General features: G+C 43.6%; 1 protein-coding gene across 2 annotated transcripts; it reads right to left on the reverse strand.

Annotated features, from left to right (window-relative positions):
* Nucleotides 1-1,617: 1,617 nt before the first annotated feature.
* Nucleotides 1,618-27,624, reverse strand: cwc27 (CWC27 spliceosome associated cyclophilin). 2 transcript variants are annotated; one of them, XM_079235531.1, is made up of 14 exons: nt 27,499-27,624; nt 27,153-27,249; nt 26,218-26,330; nt 25,940-26,083; nt 25,679-25,777; nt 25,503-25,606; nt 25,133-25,202; nt 24,876-24,955; nt 24,749-24,785; nt 24,451-24,620; nt 14,680-14,783; nt 7,735-7,841; nt 7,507-7,613; nt 1,618-2,137 (listed from the first exon to the last, which is right to left on the reverse strand). In XM_079235531.1, the coding sequence occupies exons 1-14, from the start codon at nt 27,538-27,540 to the stop codon at nt 1,975-1,977; spliced, it is 1,437 nt and encodes a 478-aa protein (XP_079091657.1). In that variant the 5' UTR covers nt 27,541-27,624; the 3' UTR covers nt 1,618-1,974. The 2 variants fall into 2 exon arrangements, with proteins under 2 accessions (XP_079091657.1, XP_079091656.1); XM_079235530.1 differs by having other exon boundaries at nt 7,735-7,844.
* Nucleotides 27,625-27,629: the final 5 nt, after the last annotated feature.

Raw genomic sequence — 27,629 nt, forward strand, 5'->3', positions numbered from 1 at the left:
GAATATGCCGTTGTTAATGTCCAGCGCTCTGCCTCCTTTCCTTCCTCACCTCCTCACTGAAGTCTCATCTTCACGGTGCATTCAGGTACCTTCAACTGGGATCCACCGGACATACGAGTTGCAGAAGATGGGGAAGAAGAAGACTCGGCCTGGATGAAAAGTATCCTTGTAAAGGAGCGCTTAAATATGATCAGTGACATAAGGACATTTATCCACGTAAAGCGTATTAAAAGAAAAGGAGGGCCGTGATTCAGCTCACGTTTTTTCCGAGTCTTAAAACAATGCCTACATGTCCATATGTACATTTAAAGAGCTTCTGCTGACTGCAAGTCTTCCTCCTGTCCCAACTGGCCGTGAAGGGAAATGATCCCCCGACATCAAAGAAGTGTTGGTTGAATTTCTAAGAGACGAGGAGGATTATCTGGCTATATTTAGCCCGTCACCACGAGGGCAGAGGGAGACAATGCTCGTAGAATAGCTTCATAACGCTATTATCATTCCATCTCATCCCTGGAAGTCACATGACCCGCAGGGGAGAGTGACGCTTCCTGCTCTGAGCCGGGGAGCGTTGAATATTCACCTGCTGGAGAGGAACCGACACTTCACTCTGAACACAAACGACTCATTTAAAAAGGCAAGCGGTGTCCTTATAAATAAAATTTAAAAAGCCAATTTATCTGAACCGATTTCTGTGCATTGCAACCTGACCTCAACACACACACACACACACACACACACACACACACACACACACACACACACACACACACACACACACACACACACACACACACACACACACACAGATCACTGCATCACCTGCTTTAGATTTGCGGCCGCTCGGGCCGAGCCGGGCTCATAATGTAACATTAACTCTCTCTTCCTGTTCCATATGAAAATTTAAGCATAATCCCAGAAGGGCAGTAAAGAACCGTGCGCCGGCCAAACGCAGCTCCTGGTCACACACATGGCAGCGGCATATCATTTAACCACCGCGGTGAGGTAAAGGCTTTGGTTTTTAAACAGTTCCTTTTTTACAAGCGCTGACTGCTCCAGTGGTGACCTGAGCAGTGTGACAGATATACAGATATATATACATATATATATAAATGCAACTGCAACAGGCCGGTTAGGCCGCTGGTTCCCTCCTCAGCATCAAAGGAGTAGTTGGACTTTTTGGGGAAATATGCTTCCTTGCTGGTTAATAAATATGACGCTCCAATCAGGAGACGGTTAGCGAGCTTTACAGATGCTGGTGTGAGATTGTTGTTTCTTTTCTACCTTTTAAGACCGCCAGGCTAGCTGTTTCCAGTCTTTATGCTAAGCTAAGTCACCTTCATCTTTCACAGGACGACATGAGAAACAGTGGTATTACTTTATTAATTAATTAAAATTACTGTGAGGAACTTTTAACTGGTCCTGAACCAGTGTCAGTTTAGTCCCGAGACCACCAGACAGAAGATGGATGCTCCTCCAGAAGCAGAGCTTCAGATCTAATTCATGTCAGGACTGTTGAATTGGACGTCATGATATTGTACAGGTGTACCCATTAAAGTGGCCACTGACGGGTCCATTTATTTAAAATTAAAAAAAAGAACAAGAGTCAAATATGTTTACAAATGCTATTTATTTTTAAGTTCAATACTCACATTTAAGCTCTGAACAACATAAGCAGAAGAAGACAAACAAAAGGAAACAGCATTACAATCCAATGACTACCTTGGTCGTGACTATGACGACGATCCGAATCCCGATAAGTAACTGGACGTCGTCCGGCTGCAGCCGTTCCAGGCGAGGAGGCCTTTCCATCACAGATTACAGGGATCGCATGGGTCAGCATTCTCAATCCAGATGTTCGAGCTCAACAGAAACGGGGTTTGAAGCGGTGGAAAAACGGTGGAAAAACGGACACCGTTGGGCCGTTTTTTACGGTCACACGGCTTGGGCAGGACCTGACCTCGCGACCTCCCGGCCTCACCTCTTGGCATTCTTTGCCTGCATGATCTTCTTGCTCTCCTCTCTCCTCCGCTTGTTGACGGGGTTGCGTGGGTCGTGGATCTCAAACGTGTCCTCGTCCTGGATGGCGGCGTCCTTGACTTTTCTGCTTTGCTCATCAAACTGCAGAACGTGGCCCATCCTAAATCAGACGGGGAGAAGCGGAGAGAGGACGCCCTAAATCGCTGCTATCAAACAGAATGGAAAGAACTTTAATTGGAGAAACCAGTGTAATATCTTAACAATAATAGTGATAGCAGACAGAGAAGGTAAACTTTTCTTTAGTGCAACATAAATCAGATTTTCTGAGAAATTAGAGGTAGTATTTGCTTATTATCAATACGATTCCATTAAAAGACGAACACGAGGTGTTCTGAACACACAACTTTAAAAGACACAGGAGCCGCCAGACAAAATGGCGAAAGCATGATTTTTTGGTCCGCTTCGTGGAATAAACTGCTCAGTAATTTCTGATCTTCTGCTTCATTACGAAGCGTCCAGACCTCTCCGGGCGTCTGGGAAGAGGTCTGCTTTCTGTCCCCAGAGCCAGAACTAAACATGGAGAATCCGTTTCTATACGCCACGTATCCACGAACGATATGAGACAATGGGCCAGACCTCTGCTGCACAGGAGACAGACACACACACTTCATGGTCGTTGGGCCTCTTTGTGTTGTCGTTTTGTGTCTTATTGTAGTCGTTTTGTCTCTATGCGGTAATTTTGTGTCTCATTGTAGTCGTTTTGTTTGTCTTTGTAGTTGTTTTGTGTCTCATTGTGGTTGTTTTGTTTGACTTTGTAGTCGTTTTGTGTCTCTTTGTAGTTGTTTTGTTTGACTTTGTAGTCGTTTTGTGTCTTATGTAGTGGTTTTGTTTGACTTTGTAGTCGTTTTGTGTCTCTTTGTAGTCGTTTTGTTTGACTTTGTAGTCGTTTTGTGTCTCTTTGTAGTTGTTTTGTTTGACTTTGTAGTCGTTTTGTGTCTCTTTGTAGTTGTTTTGTTTGACTTTGTAGTCGTTTTATTTGGCTTTATAGTCGTTTTGTGTCTCATTGTGGTTGTTTTGTTTGACTTTGTAGTCGTTTTGTGTCTCTTTGTAGTTGTTTTGTTTGACTTTGTAGTCGTTTTATTTGGCTTTATAGTCGTTTTGTGTCTCATTGTGGTTGTTTTGTTTGACTTTGTAGTCGTTTTGTGTCTCTTTGTAGTTGTTTTGTTTGACTTTGTAGTCGTTTTGTGTCTCTTTGTAGTGATTTTGTTTGACTTTGTAGTCGTTTTGTGTCTCTTTAGAGTGGTTTTGTTTGACTTTGTAGTCATTTTGTGTCTCTTTGTAGTGGTTTTGTTTGACTTTGTAGTCGTTTTGTGTCTCTTTAGAGTGGTTTTGTTTGACTTTGTAGTCGTTTTGTGTCTCTTTGTAGTTGTTTTGTTTGACTTTCTTAGAACTCCACTGTAACTATAATTATTATGTTGTAAACCCATCTTACTCAGTTCAAGCTCGTTTTTAGAAGTTTTATGTAAAGCACATTTAATTTACATGTTGCTGAGTTATATAAATAAACTTGCTTTGCCTTAAAACTTTCGTTCCAATTACAGTAAAAAATAAAAAGCAGGTATCTGAATGGATTCTCTCAGTACAAAGTGAGCATTAGAGCTTGTATTTTTGAGACATCTTAGCAGTTCAGAAATCCAGATAGAGCCGTGATCCCCGGAGAACAGACGCTCATGTGTCTTTCATTTCCCCAGTCAGTTTCTTTTCCTCCAAAGAAAGATTAAAGAATCAGGACATTCCTCACAGGAGATATCAGTGTCAATCACTTCACAGATAAAACACATTTCCTCCCACTTACACGATTCCTTCAGCTGCTGTTTGAATGCTATCAGTAAATCTGAACAACAAAGCCGGGGTGACTAATCAATTGGAGGAATCCATTTTGAGCCACGTAACCTCTGCCATGTTGTCAAGCAGCTCCTCTTACGCTGCACGCCCGAGTGGAGAATCACTTATCAGAAAGAACCGAAACCTGTTGGAATCCGTTCAGGGGAAAACTTTTCAGTCGTGCCACTTTGATCCAACTGAAATATCTCAACTTGTGTTTGGATGGATTGCCATGAAATCTTTTGCAGACCCCCAGGGGATGAATCCTGATTCATTATGTCAAAATGTGCTTTTGGTTGGGGAATATTTTTGGTTTATGACCAAATACCTGCTAAACTAATGACATTCCCATCAGCTTCACTTTGTGGTTCCTGCTACGTCAGCACGCTAAACAAAAACACCAACTCAGCATTAAACATGTTAGCATGTAGCTCAAGCTAACACCAGCAGAGCTGCTCGCCAGAAGGTCCAATCAAACAAACCCCCTCCTCCCACATCTTTCCGATGTCAGATTAGAAGGGTAACAATCCGATATTCACGCTCAATACCCGAGCTGAGAAAAGAGCCACAGCTGGAACAACTACATGGAAAACGTGCGCCGTTATCCACATCAAACCACCTCCCGCATCTCTAAAACATGTCACACAAACCACTTCTTTTCTGGCACAATCCAAAATGTTATGCTGAAGATATACTTCCAGCGTCCTGTGAGTATGCAAGTGTTTGCGTCTGTACATTTAGCCATGAAAGGGTAAACGTGTCGCATTGTTTCTGTGACCACGCAGAAGCTCTGACAAGTTTGTGTCAATCTACTAATGTCTCTCATCTGTGGGATGCTATTTGGGAGAATGACCGAGACTTTAGTCTTTTAAAAGAAGACGTTAAGTTGTTATAATGTGTTTTTTTGGGCATTTTTATTAGCTAGTGCCAGAGAAAGAGACGGTGATGACATGGAACAAATGTCCTCGACTCCGTTTCCCGCCGACCGTCAGACATCTCCATCGATGCTCAAACCGACCGTGTCCCAATCTTTAAACGTTCCCTTTAAAAGTTGAAGAGCAGCAGGTCTTTCTTATCTCCTCGAGGAGAAAAGAAATATTTACATGAGCGCGTGCTGTATATGTCTAGGTGTGTACATCGTGTCTCACTCGATAGAGAAACTGTGTATTCCCTATTGTATATCCTAGAATATATGTTGATGACTTGTCTGCTGTGTACGGCGTCTGCCCTGTTCTCTGCCTGAGCGATTACAGCTATGTGTGTGTGTGTGTGTGTGTGTGTCTCTACACGCTCTCCGGTGTTCATTTGAAATCGGCAGGAGTTGTGACAGCTCATCTAGAATGTCATGGCTAGACTCTGGCAGACCCCGAGGACTCCTGCTGTGCGATCCGGCCGCCTCTGATAATTTGTCTAGCAGTCTCGGCGATGACAGCCCGCCGGCCGTACGGCCTCACAGTGCCGGAGGCTTTCGAGGTGGAAACCCAGGATGGTGGGAGGGGAAAGGGGTTCGGGGTCTCATCGGAACCTGCTGCTGTCGTGATGCGCCGCCGCAGAAGCTTTTCCATTCTTTTTACGCTCAAGTAGGGGGTGGGGATTAAAGTAGAGTACAGGAGGTACAGCGAGAGCAACTGTGTGTGTTAGTGGAGACCGAGGGGAGGAAAGGGAGGAGGAGGAGGAGGGAGAGTCAGGATTTGTAGACACAGACACAGATGGAATAGTTTACCTCCTCTGGCCCAGACTTGACTTCCAATGTCTGACCTGTTGTAACCCACATTCTGTTCGCAGCGCTCCGAGAGTGGCACAGACTTCCCACTGGTGTTTTTCTAGGACGGCTACGCTCCTGCCCCTGTCCCTCCCTCCCCCTCCCTCCCTTCATCATACCTGGCGGGGGCGACACAGTGAGGTGTCTAAAGGCGGGAGAGGCTCCAAACGACAGCCAAGGCTTCTCTCAAATTCATTAGACACACACACACTCACACACACACTTCAAGGGGGCTTCTGGAGACTAATAGCAAGTACAGATTTTGTTATTCTAAATCTCTCTCTCTCTTTCTCACACACACACACGCACACACACACGCACGCTTCGCTCAAACTCAAACACATGGTATTCATTTCAAACCCGTGCTCTGTGTCGTAAGGCTTTGAGATCTTTGGTGAAAAAGCAGAATATGAGAGGAAAACACGGCGTCAGGGCTGATTTCCTGATGGACAATCTGGTGGCTGCGGGTTGAAATCCCAACTTGACACACAGACGCACAACTTGAACTTTCACACACATTTATCAGAAGCCCCCCCCTCCCAGAGCGAGCTTTGGATCTTCATCATTCGTGGTACAAAGAAGGATTTTCTGCAGCATTTCATCATTTTAGTGTCTCATTTAGGCTGATCTTACTTTCATAATAGTAATATTCTTTTGCAATCTCTTGCAATCTAGTGTTCAGCACGAGGGTATCAATAGGAATAACACAAGCAGCAGAAACTAATAAAAAAAAAAAGAAGAAGAATAAGCTGCCAAGTTGTCACGCTCAAACTTCTCCAGTTTGCCAAACTGGTCCTTGAACTCCCCAGGAGCTGGCGTGGATCATTCCGTCTCATCCAGCTGCTTTCCTTTTCCAGAGGCATTATTATTCATACGGTTATCATAAAATACTGATGAAAATGTCCTCCTGACTTAGGTTGGTATGACATTACAATAATTACAGATAAAGTAAGAGTAAAGATGCACTTTAGTCGCGGAGATACACCAAAAATCGTCGAGTTGCGCATGCCGTAACATTTCCACGTCTTTATTAATGACATTTTATGTCCGTGTACTTTCTACTATGTAAAGTTCTCACGTAGCTCAACAGGTAGCCGGTTCGATCCCTGGTCTCCCCGTAGTTTCATGAAGTGTCCTTGAGCGAGACCCTGACCCACCTGTAATACCTCCGCACCCCACTAGAGGGGCGCGCCCCGCAGTTTGAGAGCCACTGCACTAAGATAATGTTTGTTGCCATGGTATCGGTTGCCGTGAGATAATTACAAATTATCGCCACGCGGTGGTTTGCCCGTTTACGTCGGGCCAAAATGTCATCACTTCATCCTTTCAGACATTTGTTTGAAATAGTCACAAATAGCACATTATTTCTTAAATTAGGGCCCAAAACATATTTTGTAAGGTGAACCACTAAATCTAATCAAATCACTTCATCCTGGAGTCTAAGTGGATGTTTGTGCCAAATTTGAATAAACCGTATTCCCTCCTGCATTCCTGAGATATCGCGTTCATAATAATGATACGGAGAACACGAGAGATTTAAAGCTACATTAGTAATCTTTTTCACCTTATGAAGTTAGAACATGAGCAAACAACTGCGTAGTTACACGTCCAGACACAACCATATTATTTTGGAGTTGTGTTTCTATAAATCCAATATTCCCTTGTCTGTTTTTTTGCTCTGTTTTTGGTCTCCACCAACTCCTGAGGGAACTATTTGTCTCTTTAGCAGCTAAATGCGCCACTTTGTTCACCGGCTAATCTCCAAGTGAGTCTGTCTTTTCTGTTTGGGGCTGAGCAGGAAGAGAACAGTGGGATTATTGGAGCTTTATCACTGAAATCGAGTTAACGTAATGGTGCGTTTTATCCCCTCGTATTTAACCGACCATCCTTTGTCGTCGTCCTCCGCCAGCTCCTCCACGTCGTCCTCTGGAGCCTCATCCGTAATGGCCGAAGACAGCTTGGACTTGAAACGGTTGAGGAGGGCCAGCGTCTGTCAAAAAAAAGAAGAGCGCAGACGTCATTTAAAATAAACAGCACAGGTTAAGTTAACCTGGAATGAGTTGCACGTCGTGCTCAGTAACTCATGGGAGCACTCAGAGTTATTATTCTACCTGTTGTTCTCTCGTCGAGCCCTTCTTCAGTTTTTGTTTCCGCTGATCTTCGTACTTCTTGCGCCCCTCCAGGAACTCGGCCACGGCCTCGTTGCTCGGCTTCTCCTCTGCTGGAGAGACAAGGAGCCGCTGATTACTATTAACCCTTCGCTCGCCTGATCGAAATCTCAGCCGGCCGTCGCACGAAGAGCTTATTCGTTCAATCCAATTCTTATCATTTGGGTGTTTGAACATTTTGGAGCGAACAAATACAAATATTGTCCTTTATATTTATTGATTTTGTCGGGCAATCAATCAGCCTCTGGCCTGAAACTCAAATATTTTCTAAATACAAGAAAAAGAGGTTCTCATAATAGATACAGACTCACTACTTTACAATAATAATGTCATCCATCATGCAAGTTTTTGGCTTCAAAAGAGCTGTTCTTTTCCTTTTGTATTATATTTCTAAAAACTAAACTGGAGTCATCTTGAGCACACAGATGCAATATCCACAACTAACATGATTGAGCAAAAACAAAAAAGGTCAATATTTAAATAAATATCGCCGCTTTGTATGCAGAACACGATCAGAGAGGAAAGATAAAAGGAAGTGAAGTCACGCTGTTTCCTCATATCGTACATGATCTGAGAACATAATAATAATAATAATAATAATAATAATAATGATAATAAAGAGAGTAGACGTCTCCTCCCAGACTGACATGCTCTCTGCATGAATCCTTCAGTAAAGTGCAGTGGGCCGAGGCCCCGACCTCGTCACCCCTCACTGTATCTCTCCCACAGATGACTTGCTACCTTACACCCAACCTGATGTCATTGATCTCCCCTGAAAGAAAAACCTTTAATCCTCAGCAGAGACGGTCCACATGAGCACATGAGCGCCTCGTCCATCTGGTTCGAGGAAAGCAAAAAGCAAAGTCATAAAACTGGAATATTGAAAAATTAGAAAAGGGCTCATCTTTTTTTTTATAAATGTGTGTTTGGTTATGAAAAGTTTATAAAAAGAATCTGTCTAATCTATTTATCAAATTCATTGAATCATTAATTTAATTAAAAGCTACTGCAACAAACTTTATTTGTGTGTTTATTCTGGCGGACACTGTCTGTCCACGGTGGACTGGTCTCTACTGGTTCTGTCCACAGTGGACTGGTCTCTACTGGTTCTGTCCACAGTGGACTGGTCTCTGCTGGATCTGGGTCTGTCCACAGTGGACTGGTCTCTGCTGGGTCTGTCCACAGTGGACTGGTCTCTACTGGTTCTGGGTCTGTCCACAGTGGACTGGTCTCTACTGGTTCTGTCCACAGTGGACTGGTCTCTACTGGTTCTGGGTCTGTCCACAGTGGACTGGTCTCTGCTGGGTCTGTCCACAGTGGACTGGTCTCTACTGGGTCTGTCCACAGTGGACTGGTCTCTACTGGTTCTGGGTCTGTCCACAGTGGACTGGTCTCTGCTGGATCTGGGTCTGTCCACAGTGGACTGGTCTCTGCTGGGTCTGTCCACAGTGGACTGGTCTCTACTGGGTCTGTCCACAGTGGACTGGTCTCTACTGGTTCTGGGTCTGTCCACAGTGGACTGGTCTCTACTGGTTCTGTCCACAGTGGACTGGTCTCTACTGGTTCTGGGTCTGTCCACAGTGGACTGGTCTCTACTGGGTCTGTCCACAGTGGACTGGTCTCTACTGGGTCTGTCCACAGTGGACTGGTCTCTACTGGATCTGGGTCTGTCCACAGTGGACTGGTCTCTGCTGGAGTCTGAGCTGAAGGAGGCTCTGGTGAACCTGCATGATGACATCATCTATTCAGCCGTTCTTATAATGAATTTTCCTTGAAGTAGTTTTTTCTGCATTTATTTTTCATTCTAATCTGAATAGTTAGAGTTTCAGAAAAATTACACACACAAAAAAAAGTGAATTTCTTCTGTCCATCTTAATTTTTCTGTGACGATTAACTAAAAATCTTTGTGGTCGGAACGAAATTCGATCTTTGAAGACATCACCTTGGGCTCGGGGGAATTGTGACGGAGATTTTCACCACTTTCTGACATTTTACGGACCACATGATTAACCTTAAAGCGATGGTACGGTGCAGCTGAAGCGTAAACCCGGACATACGAATGCAGACAGAGAGCAAAAGTCCCAGCGCTGATGGGAATGAGGTGGGGGGATAACTTTCCACCCGACTGTCCTCCTCTGCAGTGTGTGTGAAGTAGTCTCTCATCGGGAATGAAAGGAGAGACAATCAGCATGCTGACATCGGTGTCTCATGCAGTTAATGTGCGTCTGTGAACCTCCGCTCAGACACACAGGCTGTGAAGTCACAGAGTGGCAGACGGTGAGCACAGTCTGCTGCGCCGCTGGTGCACCGTCTTTCCACAACAAAATGTGATGTCACACACACACACACACACACACACACACACACACACACACACACACACACACACACACACACACACACACACGGTGTCACCTCGCTGGCCAAGCTGTGCCCCTTTCTGGACTGGACGCATTCAGCCGCACCAAATAAATGATGCAACAGAGAAAACATTGGCGTCCACTGCTAGTCGTTTAACGCATGTGTGTGTGCAGCTCGCCTTTAAGATCCACTAATAAACACCAATTAACAGAAAAAAACTACATAAAACACATGAGAGAAAAATAAAAGCCTGTGAGAAACATACCTGAACTAACCGGAGGTCACTAAGTTTTTCGAACAAAAAAAACTTAATTATTATGCCAATAATATATTAAGAAGAATCACAAATAAATAAACAAAGAACGGGCCTATGTGCAAAATAAAGAAAAGACTCTTTACATTAAGCAGCTCTAACCAGAATTGTTAAATAAGGAAAATCCCATTTCTTATTTTTACCCCGACCCTTCAAATGCCCTCGGAAGTGCTTCCTTCCTTCCTGCTGCTGTCAGGCTGCACAACCAGCTGAGCTCCCAGTAGATCACAAAAACACTTAAATTACTTCAACTGGTGTAATATAAATACTTTTTTAAATACATTTTATTCTGTCTGTCTGTCTGTCTGTCTGTATATATATATATATATATATATATATATATATATATATATATATATATATATATATATATATACATACATAATATTGCTTTTGTGGATTCTTTACTGTTTTTAATTGCAGTTTATTTATATTACTTGTTTTTCTATTACCCGTCTGCTGCTGTAATCCTGAAATTCCCCCACTGCGGGACTAATAAAGGAATATATTATCTTATCTTAACATAATCACAAGTGCTAGAGGCTGAAATGAGACAAACCCATCAAGACCCTGATACGCCATCAGCTGTCGTTGGTGGCAGAATAGTTCTTTTAATAGTTATTCAACTTAGTTAAACATGAATAAAAACCACAATAAAGTTAGATTTAGAAGCGAGTTCACCTCAGGATGAACGTACCAACAAAAGGCTCCGGGCCGGTCGGGGCGTTCATTTAAAGAAAAACGGTGCAATTATTCCCGTTTCTCTGAGCTTCCAAGGCTGCGAATGCTGAGCAATCTCTGGAATTTTCCTGGAAATCAACGCAACACTTTTCCCCGCTTCCCCCGGTGGTGTCGACATGGACGTCTGCCGTGCTGCTGGAGGGGCGAACCTCTTGATTTATGGGCCCAACAAGTGATCTTCCTCCATCTCTCCCCACCACGAGACTCGCTGACTGATGACGCCCCCGAGGAACACGCATCACCCTCTCCAGCTGGTGTCGCCGACTATCATCTTTGGCGTTTTGATGGCCTTCTCTCGCTGCATTCCTCCGCTCTCCTGCCACCTGGGCTCCAGAGAGCTACAAATCAGGCCGCTGATGTCGTGGCAACCGACGACTGTTGTGGATGACAAACCTCTCCTCTGGGGCATAAAGGTTCCCCTCTTTCTGTTAAACAATCAACGGGGTTTTTAAAAGTAAACTGGAGGCAACATTACCGCTGACCATCAATCAGGAACACATCAAAAATGACTTTGTCAGTTGGCGCTTTGAGGTCAACACCAACTATCCATCGTCGATTATGCAACCGGGAGACCGTTTACACAAGAGGGTCTTATTACAGTCGTGTCCTGTAAAAAATAACGAACTTGGACAAAAAAAAACTTGATATCACGCTACATCTGGATCACAGGTAATTGGCGTTTCAAATATCACTCGTGCAACATGCAGCAGGCACCAGTGTAACAAAGCACCAAGGGCAGACAGGCATAACCTGGAGGAGACTGCTGCCACATCATTTAGGGTGGTATTGAATGGACAGTGGTTTCAGGAGGGCTCTCTTATTTTTGGCTCTGGAACCCGACGGTCACGCCAAGAAAAGAGAAAACCAGACTACAGGAACATGCTGTAATTTATGTGATGAAAACCTGAAGGAGAGGAGAAGTGGGGGAAGGGGTAAAAAAAGGTGAATTTTGAAAAGAGACAATTTGCTTTTCACTCCAATCAACGTCATGCGTGCACAAGCCAGCAACCAGATGGGGAGGTGGTCAAGAAAAATTAGACCATTGCAGCGAAAATATTTCATTTTATTTGGTGTCTTCTGTGTGTTTTTAAAATTGTAGGACGGGAAAAAACAAGCTACCTGCCTGAATATTTGTTTTAGCATTGCATATGTTTTGTATTTAAAACAAAAGAATACAAAAAAAAAAAACTGTGCCGCAGAATGATTAAACATGTTCATTATTATTTATTTCTATTTAGACTTCTTGTAATAAAGTTTGAAAAATAAAACTTGTTTGTTTTTCACTAATGTCAGCGAAATAGAGGAAGATCTTAACTATCAAACACAACCTTTTATTATTAAAGAGTACAATAATGTGAGGACAAACGTGACGGATTTATGGCCACAATACAGGTCCTGCTGGTGTCTTTCACCACTTGGCATTTAATGGATAAGAATATCCTTTATTTTTATTAAAAATAGTTGTTGAAATTTGTTTCAGGATCGTCTATTAAATCGTTGAGAGCTAAATGAATTCAGTGACTAATTAGTTGGTTGCAAGAAAAATCAAACGAATGAGTAAAATATATACAAACGTAGTACATTTTCCAGCCAAAACATCAAGTATTCATTTGTTCTGGCTTTTTAATGGTTTAGATTTGAATGTTGGTCTCACAAAAATTCAACAATTCCTTTTTTTCTGATATTCTATTGACCAGAATGATTCGTTATCCAGCAATAAACCACAAATCCGTTCGACTACGCCAATGCGTGGCCCTTACTGAAACCACACGGAGCCGTCGGAGAAGATGGGACCGTGGAAGAGCGGTCAGAGCGGGAACCGGGGGAACGATCCCAGCGTTTTGGGGATGGACGTGTCAACGCGAGCCTTAAAAGTGTGGCACGAGATCAAACTCCGTTTCCAGATTCACAGCAGACGTCCGTCTCCCCTGCAGTGGCCGTCGGCCCACGACATCTAATGGAATTAGCGTTCGCCTCCAACACAGAAATGTAACGAGGAACTCTTTAAAAGAAACTCCGGCCTCTGGCTGAGCCGCCAGAGAGGCCCGAAACAAAAAGGTCCCTGGCAGAGTAGAAATACCTCGTAAGATAATGGAGGAGCTTAGGCCAGTTGCCACTTGGTATAACAATGCAGGGCTGTTACTGACTCGACGCTTGAGTTTATAAGTGGATCTATTAAGAGAAGGCCTCTTTATGCGTCGAGTGTTTATAGAAAGGGCTTAACTCTATGCAGATATCACCAAGAGCAACAGAATCTTAGTTAAAGTACAATAGAGCGCTACAGGGATGGTAGCATCTCACCGGTTCCCTCGGCGAAAAAGGGGATTTTCCACTGAATTATTGCAGAAAATAAACTCTGTGGATAACAGACGTTGGTGACACTGACATATTTGGTTCAACAGGATCGCCTTTACAAATGAACATCATTTTTTGTAGGATTTTTTTAAGCGAAAAGTGTCAAACTCCACACTTGTGAAGGCAGACCAGTCGGCGTGATGGCGTTTTCTAGTCCCACATGTTGGTAACCGTCTTTCCAAACTCACCCGTTTGGTATTTACTGGTGTATTTTATGTTGGAGAACAAAGCGTTTAAATCTGTAAAGCCTGTGTTAACCACAGACCTTATTTAAAGCATCTGAACAAACAAAAAAAATACATTAAAAAAAACGCAAGACGAGGAAACCGGAAGGGCAAATATGCTGACTCGTATCTGGGTTTTAGGACTCATTCCTGCAATGATGTGTTTTGTGCTGTTTCACCTAAAATCAACCAATCAGCAGCGAGTCGAGAGTGGGCCCAGCGTCTGTGTTTAAAAGAAAATCGGCTTTTGTGGAGACAAAAACAATGTTTCAGCAACAAGAGCTGGTGGTCTTCGGTACATTTTGGCAGTTGGTAATCCCACAGTTAAGACCGGTCCCTGTAGACCCCCCCGCCCCCCCACGAACTATTCAGTTTTGTTGCACAACAATACACACACACACACACACAACCTCAAGCTAACCTCTGTGCCTAAGTGGTTTTTCGTAATTTTCCAAAATGTGTTTCAGCACCAACAATCCAGAGATTGACGGCATTATGACAGACTGCCGTGTGGTGAAGACCGAGGAGGCTTTTGGGGGCAGTTCCCTCACGCCGGCCAAACTAACAAAACAAAAAAACGCACAAAGAATTTAATGTGCAACTATGGTGGCCGCTCAACAATTTTCACCCCTTGCAATTTTCTATGGAGTTTTAACACAAAAATGCAGACCCTTTGGGAGGGATGGGGGAGACACACGTCTGCAACTAATTGACTAAATCAGAGGGTTGCCTTTCTTAGTGTCCATTAGCAGAGAATGCAGCGTGGACCACCCATTCTCTGTGCTGAAGGAGCTGCATGCACAGTGTATTATCAACCACCAATAAATGCACAGTGTGAGGAACAGCAATAAACATCCAGGAGTAAATGTAAGGGAAGACAACCGTCTCACTCACCCTCCTTGACTTCTTCCACGGCGGGTTTTGAGCCTTCTTCTTTCCTCTGCTTCATGGCCTGCAGGTCCTTCTTCAACTGACGAGACTCTTTCCGCAATTCATCACTGTGAGAGAAGAAATTAGGTGAAAGGAGTTTAAACTCGACATGCATGATGAAGGGTTGCACCTGCAATAGACTCAACGGGCTCTTTGGGTTGCCAAAACTGAAATAAATGGTTGCCATGTTTAGTCGCCTTGTGTTTTGAGTCGATACGAAGCAGCAACATGTGAACTCAATAATGAAAATTTGTCACGTGTATGTTGTACACACTTTGCCTCTCAATTCACTTTTTTTGTTCCAAGTTCATATGTTTCTTTGTCAGTTGAATTCGTTTGCACATTTGTTTGAGATGTTGTCGGGTTAGTCGAGCCTTTCACCCCACAGTCGAGCAATTTAATCTGCATTGTCTTGAAAAACAGATGCTGCGAACAAGTACATGCTTTTGAAACTTTGCAAATGCAACGATATTTAAATATCACCGATGCAACATTAGCTGTTCCTAATTTTCACATGTTTAAACATGGGTTGACACTGACGGCAATCAAGGGCCAACAATCGGTTGCCAATTTCTCAAAATGGTTGCCAGTGTCAACCTGGCAACCCTTACCGTTGAACCCTGCATATTCATCATTAAAATTAATTGCATCAAAACCCTCAACGTTACTGGTCTTCACAAACAAACATCAATTGTTCTGCCTCTCAGAATGCAGCATTCGTGGCTAATTATGTGGGTTTATAAAAAAAAAAACATAAAACACTGTGTGCGAGTGTCAGAATGAAGAATGTGTATTAAAAGCTTGTGTTACTCCAATAAATTTGATGGAGCCATAATAAAATAATTGTTCGGCCCTGCGGCCGGCTGGAAAACACTAGAAGCGTCTTGAGGCTGAGCAGACGTAAGTGAGAGAGACGTCAATGTGTTTCTTGTTTTGAGATGAGTAATTGGGATTGTAGCAGAACTCATTAAAGCTTTTTAACCTCTAAAAAACATGTTTTAATACATGCATGTGAGGAAAACTGCAACCAAAACCTGTGTATGTTGCATGACAACATTTAAATGTTCACGAGTCACGAGTACGTCTAATCATGGCAATTTAGTCCCAAGTCAAGGACGTCAAGTCCCAAATCAAGACCCAAGTCGAGTCTCTAGTTGAAGACAACAGGTCCCGAGTAAAAAACTAAAAGTTCAGTCAAGTCAAGAGCGTCAAGTCTCTGGTCAACGCCAACCAAAACCCACCCCAGGTCTCCAGTTGAGATCAACAGGTCCCACTTCATAATCAAAACGTCCCAAGTCTAGATAGTCAAGTCCCCAGTCAAGATCAGCAAGTTCAAAGTCAAGACCAACAAGTCCCAGATCTAAAGTCAAGGAAAATAAGAGAAACAAGACGTCAAGTTACAACCAACAAGTTCCTAGTCAAGACCAATAAGTCCCTAGTCAAGAAAAACAAGTCCCTAGTCAAGAAAAACAAGTCCCTAGTCAAGACCAATGAGTCCCTAGTCAAGACCAATGAGTCCCTAGTCAAGACCAATGAGTCCCTAGTCAAGACTAATAAGTCCCTAGTCAAGACCAATGACTCCCTAGGCAAGACCAATGAGTCCCTAGTCAAGACCAATGAGTCCCTAGTCAAGACCAATGAGTCCCTAGTCAAGACCAATACGTCCCTAGTCAAGACCAATGAGTCCCTAGTCAAGACTAATAAGTCCCTAGTCAAGACCAATGAGTACCTAGTCAAGACCAATGAGTCCCTAGTCAAGACCAATGAGTCCCTAGCCAAGACAAACAAGTCCCCAGTCAAGACAAACAAGTCCCTAGTCAAGACAAACAAGTCCCTAGTCAAGACAAACAAGTCCCTAGCCAAGACAAACAAGTCCCTAGCCAAGACAAACAAGTCCCTAGTCAAGACAAACAAGTCCCTAGTCAAGACAAACAAGTCCCTAGTCAAGACAAACAAATCCCTAGTCAAGACAAACAAGTCCCTAGTCAAGACAAACAAGTCCCTAGCCAAGACAAACAAGTCCCTAGTCAAGACAAACAAATCCCTAGCCAAGACAAACAAGTCCCTAGCCAAGACAAACAAGTCCCTAGTCAAGACAAACAAGTCCCTAGTCAAGACAAACAAGTCCCTAGTCAAGACAAACAAATCCCTAGTCAAGACAAACAAGTCCCTAGTCAAGACAAACAAGTCCCTAGCCAAGACAAACAAGTCCCTAGCCAAGACAAACAAGTCCCTAGTCAAGACAAACAAGTCCCTAGCCAAGACAAACAAGTCCCTAGTCAAGACAAACAAATCCCTAGTCAAGACAAACAAGTCCCTAGCCAAGACAAACAAGTCCCTAGCCAAGACAAACAAGTCCCTAGCCAAGATCAATAAGTCCTGCGTCAATTCCAAGGTCAAGACCAAGAAGTACACATTTAAGTCCAAGTCCCAAGACCAATAACTCCCAAATAAACTCAAAAGCCAGGACCAACACTTCCCAATTCAAGTCCAACATGTTTTGTGTCTTAAACAAGTCATAATGCGCCTTTTACAAAAGACCGAGTTGTGTGATTGGAGTCCAAGTCTCTGCATCTGCACTCGGTGAATGCACATTGAAGCAGAGCACAAGACGTTGGCTTAAAAGCCGCGTGATATTTCTGCCCGTTGTGTGCAATAAACTGCAGAAGCGTCCTGCGATACGTGAAATACACAACTGTCAAAAGCTGCTAGTGGCAGAAGCAATGAAAGACTTTATACTTCCTCTCCTCAAGTGGCACAACATTAAGTATTACAGGCACTGCTCTGGTCCAGCCACCCTTATAAAACCTTTAACTGCTCGACAGAAACAAGCCAAGGCACATCCTCGACTCAAGCGTCTCCTTTGGCCGGTGGCCCGAAGCCCAGCGCCCAGCTCATCCAAGGCTAAATGCTAGAAGTCTGAACCACGGCCAGCAAATGCTGATTATTGTTCCCTTTCACATGATTGAGGCTACTGCCAGTTGCAGAGCAGATATGTTATGTTAGGAAATGATAATGATTTTGTACAGCTTTGTTTTTGTCCCATTCTCTTGCGGAGCCTCAAAGCACAGGTAAGCTGCTCAGTCTGGGCCCCTGGCCTCGAAACATGTGAGGCATCTCCAGACCAAACAATGGCTGCCTTTGTTTCTTACATCTGCTTCTCTGGACTGGCATTCATTTACATCCCTATACCTTTTATTTCATTCCGTTTATAGCTGTCCCAACACTCGCCGTTACTCTGTTTAAATCTCTGACATCGTACAAAGTATCGAGGCGTCGAACTGAGCGATATTTTATCTGCGAGCGCCTCTTGCAAATATTACCAGCTGTGGCCTCGACTTGACGTCACGTCTCTTCCTCGTTAGCGTCCCCGAGGATACACATGAGGAACCGGTCAGACGGTTGCAAGTCGTCCCTTTTCCAGGAGAAAAAAAAAAAAAAAAGGAAGAAAGAAAAAAGTTGCAACCGAATCCAGACTGTGGTTGGCAGAGTCGGGCTCGGCATGTGCGAGGAAGTCGCCCGCTCACTTCTGTCGAGGCGCAAAGGCAACACGACTCAGATGTGACCAACCAGAGGGGAATAAGATAATATAATAATTAAAAGACTGTTGCTGACGTTGAGAATTTCACACAAGGTAAAGAGACAGTTTTTTTTTTAGGCGGGAAGACTCACAAACGACTTGATCTTTCCATCTTTTAGCCGATCGGTCGACTAATCGGTTTGTTTTGAGCTTAAAATCGACTATAATTTCGTCAATAGTCGTTTGTTAAGCTTTGTTCATGCCGGAAAAAGTATTTCCGAGATTCAAAGTGGTGCTTTTCCAACTCCGTTTGACAGATCTGTCTTTTAAATCAGCTGAATAGTCAGTCGATGAAATCGTACGAGTGTTGGTCGACTGAGAATTCTTTGGTTTTTGGAGCAGCCCTGCAAACGGCACATTTAACAGAAAAGAACATTCTTACTTTCAAGCTGCTGACACGAGATCAGTTTTACAAGCACCGAGAGAACCGCTGTGTGCGACGGCGGCACTTTTTTGATGAGTCAAGCTCTAAAAATGCCGTTTCCTACACTTCCCATCATGCAACTTTCCGGTAGAGATTTCTCCAGAACCTCAGGCGACAATATAACATTGCTTTTGCAGCTTACGACGACTAAACAGATCTTTAAGTGAGCTTTCAGGGAAACGGAAAGCACCTTACAGATGTACGACAAGCCTGTTGTATTTATAGCAAACGCTGCAAAATGATGTAATGTGAAAAGAGAAATATTCTTTAAAAAACATGCTAGCAACAAGGCCAAAAAAGGCATTAGCAACCGTGGTCGCAAGTAGAAACATAATTCGATTGCTCGCAAACTGTGACCTCAAAAATAACCTGAACATATTGCATTATATTGTGTATGCACAGTGTTTCTGTTTGATCCACTCCCTTTAAATAGACAGTACACACTTTGTTTGATGCTCTGCGGTCCAGAAAGGCCTTCTTGACATGACTTGTGTGTGTTTTAGTGAAATTAACTATGAGCGAACAATGACTCGAGGCTTTTGCTTGAACTCGGTGCAGCCTCCTCTCCGGCGCTGAGGGGGTGAGGCGTTCTGCGTAGATTCTGCTTCATCTTGGACTGAGTGATCATTTTCTGCCTGCCTTGACATGCCGCCATGCGGCAAACAAGAGACGTATCCGGGGCAACAGCCAAACAATGGCCTCAACAGCCCCGGTGCCAATAAAGAGGCCAGAAAGGACAGGGGAAAAAAAAGGCCCAGCAACACCTGTTGAGACACACACCTTGGGGCTCAGCAAATTCCTCTCAAGACCGAGGTGGACGTCGATGCCAAAATATGACGACATTGCCTCAAGGTGTTCCTCAGAGATCACGTTCACAGGGATGGATGTGAGGTCACAGCAACCTTGACCATCAAAAAAAAAAAAGAAATCGAATAATTTGTGCCAAATTTAAAAAGGAAAGTCCCTCTAACCGTTCCTGGGATATCGCTCACCTCATGGACGAAACTTGAAAGCATCCATTCCTCCCTTTCGTCGGGACAAAGGGATTATAATTGTTAGCTGCAGCCTCACGCCATCAAGGAGTGAGTTTATATATATATATATATATATAAATAAATGAACAAAAGCACCGAGGTGTTCCTCATTCTGGAGTCTAGCATGCCGTCGCTATCTCAGGAGAGGAGACTCCATTTAAAAAAAAAGACTTAAATGTGAAAAACTAGACACATTATGGATCGTTCTGATCCCAGCGGCCTTCGTCTACCAGCTACTGTCACTCTTTCAGAAAACTCAAAATGGTGAAACCCAGAGAGCTGTGGATGATTAACTTCTCATAAAGAAAGCATATGAAGTGATTGGCAGGAGACCAAGAACCGCTCTCATGATTCAGAACTTTGCATTTAATACTGCAAGCGTCTGGCAGCAGTCTGAGGCCGACACAGGAATTCGACAACCTTAAAAATAGTACAGCGACGACTGTATGGCTCATCAAATCAAATGCACAAGCAGGCGTGCAGTGCTTTTTCCTTTTTGGGATTTATTTTGAGGGGGGGTATTCTCATTCTCCAACCTTCAAGGGACTTTTGAGAAATGTAATTACTGATAGAGTCAAATTACTTTAGGGTGAAACGCAGCCTCGGTGTGATTGCAACGAGTCAAACATGCATTTAAAAGTCAAACTGCAGCTTCTCTCTCTCTCCGGTTGGACTCGACCCGGCTGACGACCGAGCAAGTGATGTGGATGAATGTGCTAGAATAACAAGATGGCTGGGTGAACTCCCCTCAGGGGGGAGGGGGGGGGGGGGGGGGGGGGGGGGGGCACTCCATGGCTTGGTCCGAAGCCAAGGAGAACTGTGAGCCGTGAGTGGAGGAATCCAACCTCAACGCAGGAATTTGCATGACTTCGCAGAGCGATCCGGGGCCTCGACACATTACCCGTGAAGCGGACCGCGGTTCCTTCTCTCTCTCGGAGCGCTCCCGTCTGCGTCTCGTAATTATCGGCTACATCCCTTTGTCGCGGTGGAAAAGAAAGCTCTCGGCATTTAGTCCAGAGTTCTCTCTGTTCCTCGTAAAACACTCGCACATTTGAGAGTGAGAGACAAAAGCAAAAACGTGCACATTGTTGACGTTGATCAAAGTCCAATTTTTATTCATTTCCACACACACACACACACACGTCCTAGACATGCACCGCTGTCTGGAAGTGTTTCCAGCGAGCGAGTGCCCCATATGGGGCAGACATGCTACAGCGGGCCAGAGACGTGTAAACCCGGCACTTCCAAAACATACACAAGCCCGCTGCCAAGAAACTGGATTATCTCCAGCGCTTTTCTGCGGCGGCGAATGATTTCTTGATCTCGGCAACCTTTCCCCGAGAACGCGCCGGGTTGTGACCGATGACAAGAGACAGGTGCAGCCAATTATGAGAGAGCGACGCGGCGTCGGAGGTGTACGGACACTCGCTCGGGATAATTAGAGTCCGATGTCCCGTTGGAGTTACGAGAACGCGGACGAGGACCGAGTCCAGAAACCGTAAGATGGAGAACCGCATTAGTCCGGTTTGATCCTCAAGAAATACCCTTTTCTTAATTCTCAGGTTGCATCTTCTCCGATGCTATTACATCATCGTAAACCAGAGTCTCTTTGGGACCAAACTAAACATTTGAAGAAGTCGTCTCTGGGTCAGTGGAACGGCGCTGGACATTTGACAGTGATTTTTAAAAAAAAAAAAAAAAAAGGAGAAAGTAAGCAGAAGAAAGATTAAAGTGATCGTTAGTAGCAGTAAAGCAAACACTTGCGTGGCAGAGAGCCAGAAGAAACACAAACGGATTGCTCAGGGCGCTACGTTACCTTGTTACGTCTCTTATGAGACAAGATGAGTAACAATGTTTTATTCACACATAAAACTGGGTGATAATAACTCCCTGTTATTGCTTGTCGAATCCTTTCATGGTGATATGATTTCTGTGTAATTAAAAACTAACTAAATTATGGCTCAAATCCTCAGTTGGGGAACAGAAAATGCTTCTAAGATGACCGATTAATCATTTAAGTCCTTCTTTAATCCACAAAGTCACTGGTTCCACCTTATTAAATGTCAATATTTGCCGTTTCCTTTTAGATTTTCTATTGTTTGATTAGACATCCATTTATTATTTTCTGAGATTTCCCACTAAAAGTTTGTTGAAGAAAGTAATCATTAGTTATTATTTCATACACACACTATAATTGCATGCTGTGAACCGACATCATGTGGATGATGTGATGGCCTTCGTGCCTAATCTTGAAGTTTAAAGGGCTCTATAACGTCTGTGTTATTAAAGCCTACTGCCACACACCGTTTACCCTGTATGTGCTAACAAGTGATAAAAAAAAAAAAAAAAAAAAAAGCCGAGGATGTGCCGCTGTGTTATCTTCAGTCTGAGCTGCAGTCTGGCAGCAGCAGCTCCCACTGTGTGCCGCCGCCATATGGAAGCGTTTTGCCTCCCCGGTCGAGCCCCGCCGGGGTGAAGCAGAGCGGCAACGACCGCATACGCTGCTTCTGGGACTTCATTCAGGAGAGTCCTTCATGAAGCAACCCCGTCCTCTGAGGAGGCCTTTACCTCAAACTCAGAATCAATAGCAACATAAAAGAAGTGTGGAAAGACGTAACCAGTAACACCAGTAACACCAACAACATCAAACACACACACACACACACACACAACACGTCGAGACAAACTCTGCATGAATAGCATCGATCGTGACTCATCTTTTAACCCGGTACGGCGTAATTTGAACAAGTCCGAGCATTTTTGGTGAAGGATCATCATCATCATCATCATCATCTGGCTGCCGGCTAGCGACGTCAGAGAGCTTTTAGCTCGAGTTCAGGGACACTCTAAATTTCAAGGTCGTCTCCGCCGCCTCAAACTGAGACAAAAGATACAATCAGGATTGTGAAATGTCCCCCCCTTAGCTGAGGCCCGAGTGTGCTGCAGAGACACACACACACACACACACACACACACACACACACACACACACAACCCCCCCCCCCCGCCGGTGACTAGATACTGGTCGGTGTTCCTCGTTGAGCGCAGAGCAGCTGAAAGCTCAGAGCAAAAGCAACGGTGGGAGAGCGCAGCTCAGCCTGCAACAATGCCCCCTTTGTCCCGGACCAACACTGTACCTACCGGCCTGCGTCTGATCCCCTGCCAAGACAAACCACTGTGTTGGGTTACAGTTCTTGTAGCAAAACAATCTGCGCTTGTGTTTAATATACTTCAGTCCGCCTGCATTGGGCTGGCTGTCAGTCTCTCACACACACACACACACACGACTGCACTACTTATCCCATTAGCGCTAATGAGAGAAGGGTCCGTTGACGGCTACCTGTTAGGAGGCTGTGGAGGAGAGATAATCGGCCGACCAGCGGCATCAAAAGAGAGATGAGAGATGAATCTCGGCCTTCTCCTCGGGTCGCTCTCGTACTAATGTCGTCTCGCACACCATCGCCTTCGTTTCACTCACACAGACGCACTGTTTGCTGCTGCATCAGCACAGTAAGCAATTTGGTTCGAGAGCCAACATTCCTGTTTTCAAAAAGCAGGTCCACTGATGTCGGTCCAGTGAACTACAACTGAGATTTCTGTGTGTTTTATGTATGTATGCATGTGTGTGTTTTAGTTTTTTCCCAGATGGGAAAGCAGGAGTGGAAGAGTGTAGAAACAGAGCTGGAAGATAATGACACCAGGATGGGAGAGACACTGGAGCTATTTGTGAAACATCAATATCCCTAAAATGAAAGTGCTGCAATAAATAATATAGTTTGAGATAGGAGAACTGTATATGAAGACTTATTTTTGATACACATCTTGACAAATCAACGTTAGATGGTTCGTACACCATATAGCCGCAGAGTCAGGGTTCGATTCCTGACTCAGTTGCATGTCACATGTCTCTTTCCCGCCCGTTTCCAGTCAGCTGATAAAAGTGAATATCCCCCCCCAAAAAAATCTTTAAGCAGTGATTTTACACATGCAGTTTGGTTTCCTCACCACGCAGAACACTACTGTGAGGTTTGAAAGAAGTAGATGTGTGATTAAAGATGCAACTTGCATCATGGGAAATGTAGGATCTTCGATTTTGACTGGCCGTCTTACAGATCTGTCACTTTAGAGTCCCCCAAATGTGTTTGACTGCAAACGCAAGCTGCTTTCAGTCACCATTGTGTTACCTCATTTGGCAATAGATAGTGAGTTCACAGACATTCCTTCAAAAAGGGAAATCTTTGAGATTATCATGGCGGAATATCCCTTTAACATGGCAGCAAACACATGTGCGCTGTTGTTAATATTTTGGGACTAACAATAAAACTCGTCAACAAGGTTCTTTAAAAGGCTTTTAGAATTTGGATTTACAGTTAGACTGCAAACTGTTGCAAGCGGCAGAAATAAATACATCTTTAGTGATTTTAATGTTGAGCTGAAAAGATTAGTTGATTCTTTTCTATTTCTTTTACATTTCATTGACTCAATGATTCATTAATTACTATAAATATCAACAATAACCATCAGCTCAGTATCTTAGTGCTGTAAATACAAACATTTAAAGCCCAGGTCCCATAAAGTTTGGATCTGATTGTCTTCATTAAACAGGAGAGAGGGGTTTCCTCTGTATTACATGGCTCAACAGCTCCACCTGCAGGTTGAAACGCTTCATTACAAGCAGAACAACATCAGAGTCGTACCTGCGGGTGGTCTTCGTCTCTCGCTGCTCCTCCTCTGCCATTTTATCGGCCTCTTTGAATTTCTTCAGCTTGTTGGTGATGATCTCCCTCCTCCTCTGTCTCTCGTCAGAGTCATACTCTTCGTCGGCATCCTCGTCGTCTTCAAAGTCGCCGTCGGCCGCGTCGTCTCCCTGGAGGACAGAGACGTTTACAGTCAAGTGCGTCTTCCTGCACTGTGATATTCATTTATCTCTGTTATGTTTGTATATTTTATTGTTTGAATTATGCAACAAAAGGCAAACTTCCGGGTCCGACTCACCTCAGCTGCGTCTCCTGATGTCTTCTTCTTCTTTTTCCTTGGAGCACAACACAGATTATGAATGTATGAATGAAGGAGGAGAAAGCCCTTATTGTCTAGTTATTGATGAATCCATAATTGTACGTACTTATCCACCGCTGGAACGGAGCTCAGTCTGGGGTCATCCTTCAGAAGGTCGTGGCTGCTTTTGCTTTTTCCCTTCAGCGTCTATAAAGAAACATAAACGATGGAAGGCGACTGAGTTTGTCTTCACACATCATTGTTTTTTATTTCAATGCAGCCTCGATTTTTTAAACTTCCGTTTCATTTCAATAGAAAACATATTATTATAATGTCACCGCTGTTTTGCCAGCGACTAGAGAGACTAGTTCTGTGCTTCAGTACCTGGCTCACTTGAGTCACCATCTCCTCCTCTTCCTCCGCTTCTTCCCCAAAAGATAACAGACTGAAGTTCCTGCAAAAACAAAATCAACACACTGAAGCATGTCGAGCACAAAATGAAAATATCAAAAGGTTATATGGAGTAGAAGAAGAAGATCATAATATCTACTGAGAGCGGATTACATTGCTAAATGTATGTGTTGAGTTTTAAGGTTTACAGGCTGTTTGAGTCACATGACGGTCCATCGGTTGAATGAATGAATGAAAGCAAAAGATGATGATAAAGTCGAATAAATAAAAGAGACCAAACAAACATAAAATCTCCATCAAAATAAACAATAATCAGAGCGACAGAGGAAGTCTGATCACTCACTTTGTGGCTTTTGACTGCGATTTCTTTCCCTCCTCTTTGTCCTTGTCTTTCTTGCCTTTCTTTGTTTCACGAGGTATAATGTCATCAAACGGAGAGTGAAGCACCTGGAAGAGACGGAAGGTTTTTGCACTCAGTTGTCAAGCCAGTAAAAAGGTAGAAGAAGAAGAAGAAAATACCTCGGCAGTTTTTATCTTGTGGGGATTCGTAGGTCTCTCATCGTTATCACAGTCAACTTCTGCCAGTCTAAGCATATTATAGACGGTGTCTCCTGTGACCTGCAGCCGGCATTGTGGGGGGGGAAAGCACAACTGTGAGTATTTGTTCGCAGTAACGGGGACAAACCCGCTGATCCGGGTCCATGCATGTGGGAGGCGTTCAGGGCCCGGGACAGATGATGGGAGTATGAATGTAAGTTGCTACAGTTTCTTCACACTCACTTTGCCGAATATGGTGTGTTTGTTGTTGAGCTCATCTGCGCGTCCCAAGGTGAAGAAAAACTGACTGCCGTTATCATGTGGGCCGGCATTTGCCATGGCAACCAAACCTCTCCGGTTGAAGCGCAGTCTGGAGTGAAATTCATCCTAAAAGTAAAAAAAAAGAAAAAAGAAACAGGTATCGCACTAAATGTTTGATTGTGCATTGTACAGGTTAGTGTGTCAACGGATCCTCAGCATGATTCATACTCATGATTCTGTGAGTTTTCAAAAAGTCTTACCTTGAACGGACGACCATAGATGGAGTCTCCACCCGTTCCCGTTCCCGTGGGATCTCCACCCTGAACAATGAACTCACGCACCACTCGGTGAAAAAGGGTTCCGTCGTAGTAACCTGGAGGACAGAGAAATATACAGCAACATTTTTTTGTTTTACGTTTATGGACAATTTCTAAATAATTTCCTGGAAGAAAAAAAAAGATGTAATTTAATAGAAAATACAGGGAAAACATTTGTCTGCAAGCATAAAAGTCAACATACGCAGATAATGAAGTGTCTAATAATAACTCAGTGATACATTTATATTTTATTGGGATTTATTTCATGCGCTCTCAGATAAATCTGGGTAACTTAAACAATATAAAAAGGTGAGAACATAGAAAGACATTCAGTCAGGATGTCTAAAAGGAGAGATCTTAATACATATAAAAAGTAATCAAAAGTATCGATAAATCTGAGACTATCGTGAAATTAAATATAAATTCCTTAGGCTGCAATGTAAAGTGTATTAATCCCCAAAAAGGATGGAATGATGGCCCTTCCGGTCCCCAAGGTCAGGATGATACAAGCACATTTTGATTTATGTTTAGAAGACAATGTAGAGGATATTATTATATGTATTATTAATACATGTATCTAAAATTGTTGTCACCATCCTACCAGAAAAACCTAAAGATACTCCGGAAACAAGCATGTCCTGGTTGCCAATGGGCCAGTATAGAGGTCCAAATAAATCTGAAGAGCAATACATCTCAACAGCTTTATATCCTGCACACTTTTGGACATGCATCATGCATGTTTCAAGTACAAAAGCAGCTCTCTCCAAACTGAAGGGACTAGGTTTGGGGGACTGATGTTGCTGGAATGACTTCAGCACGTTTGTTTTTAGGAGCTCTGCACTGTGTTAAGAGTCTTTTAACTGGCTCTGCAATCTTACCTTCCATGGACAACTGCACAAAGTTCCTGCAAGCTTTAGGAGCCTCCTTGGACCACAACTCAATGTCAATGTCGCCTGCTGAGGTCTTCAACAGCACCTTAGAAGAGAGCACACATGTGGGACATTTAAATAAGAAATTATAACCACATTTGCATCTCTACTTGTATCTAGTAAAGCTAGTAACATGCTCTACGGCGCTGACATTTCATCTGCCACTAATGACGCCTTCAATCTTTATGATAAACGTTACAAAAGTTTAAAAGTAAAGTATAAAGTGAAGTGTGTGGTTCAAGATGCACATAAACGGCATCAATTTGAAGTTAAGATAGCAAAAAGTCGCGCTCACCTTTCCATTTGATGGCGGCTCTTGAATGTAAATGTTGCTCATTCTGCTGCCGTGGTTTTGCCGTTAAATAATTGAAACTATAACAAACCGTTACGTAACACGATAAATGATGTTCCTGTAACTCGCTTTTT

This window comes from Taurulus bubalis (assembly GCF_910589615.1).
Source record: "Taurulus bubalis genome assembly, chromosome: 19".
Classification (NCBI taxonomy): domain Eukaryota; kingdom Metazoa; phylum Chordata; class Actinopteri; order Perciformes; family Cottidae; genus Taurulus; species Taurulus bubalis.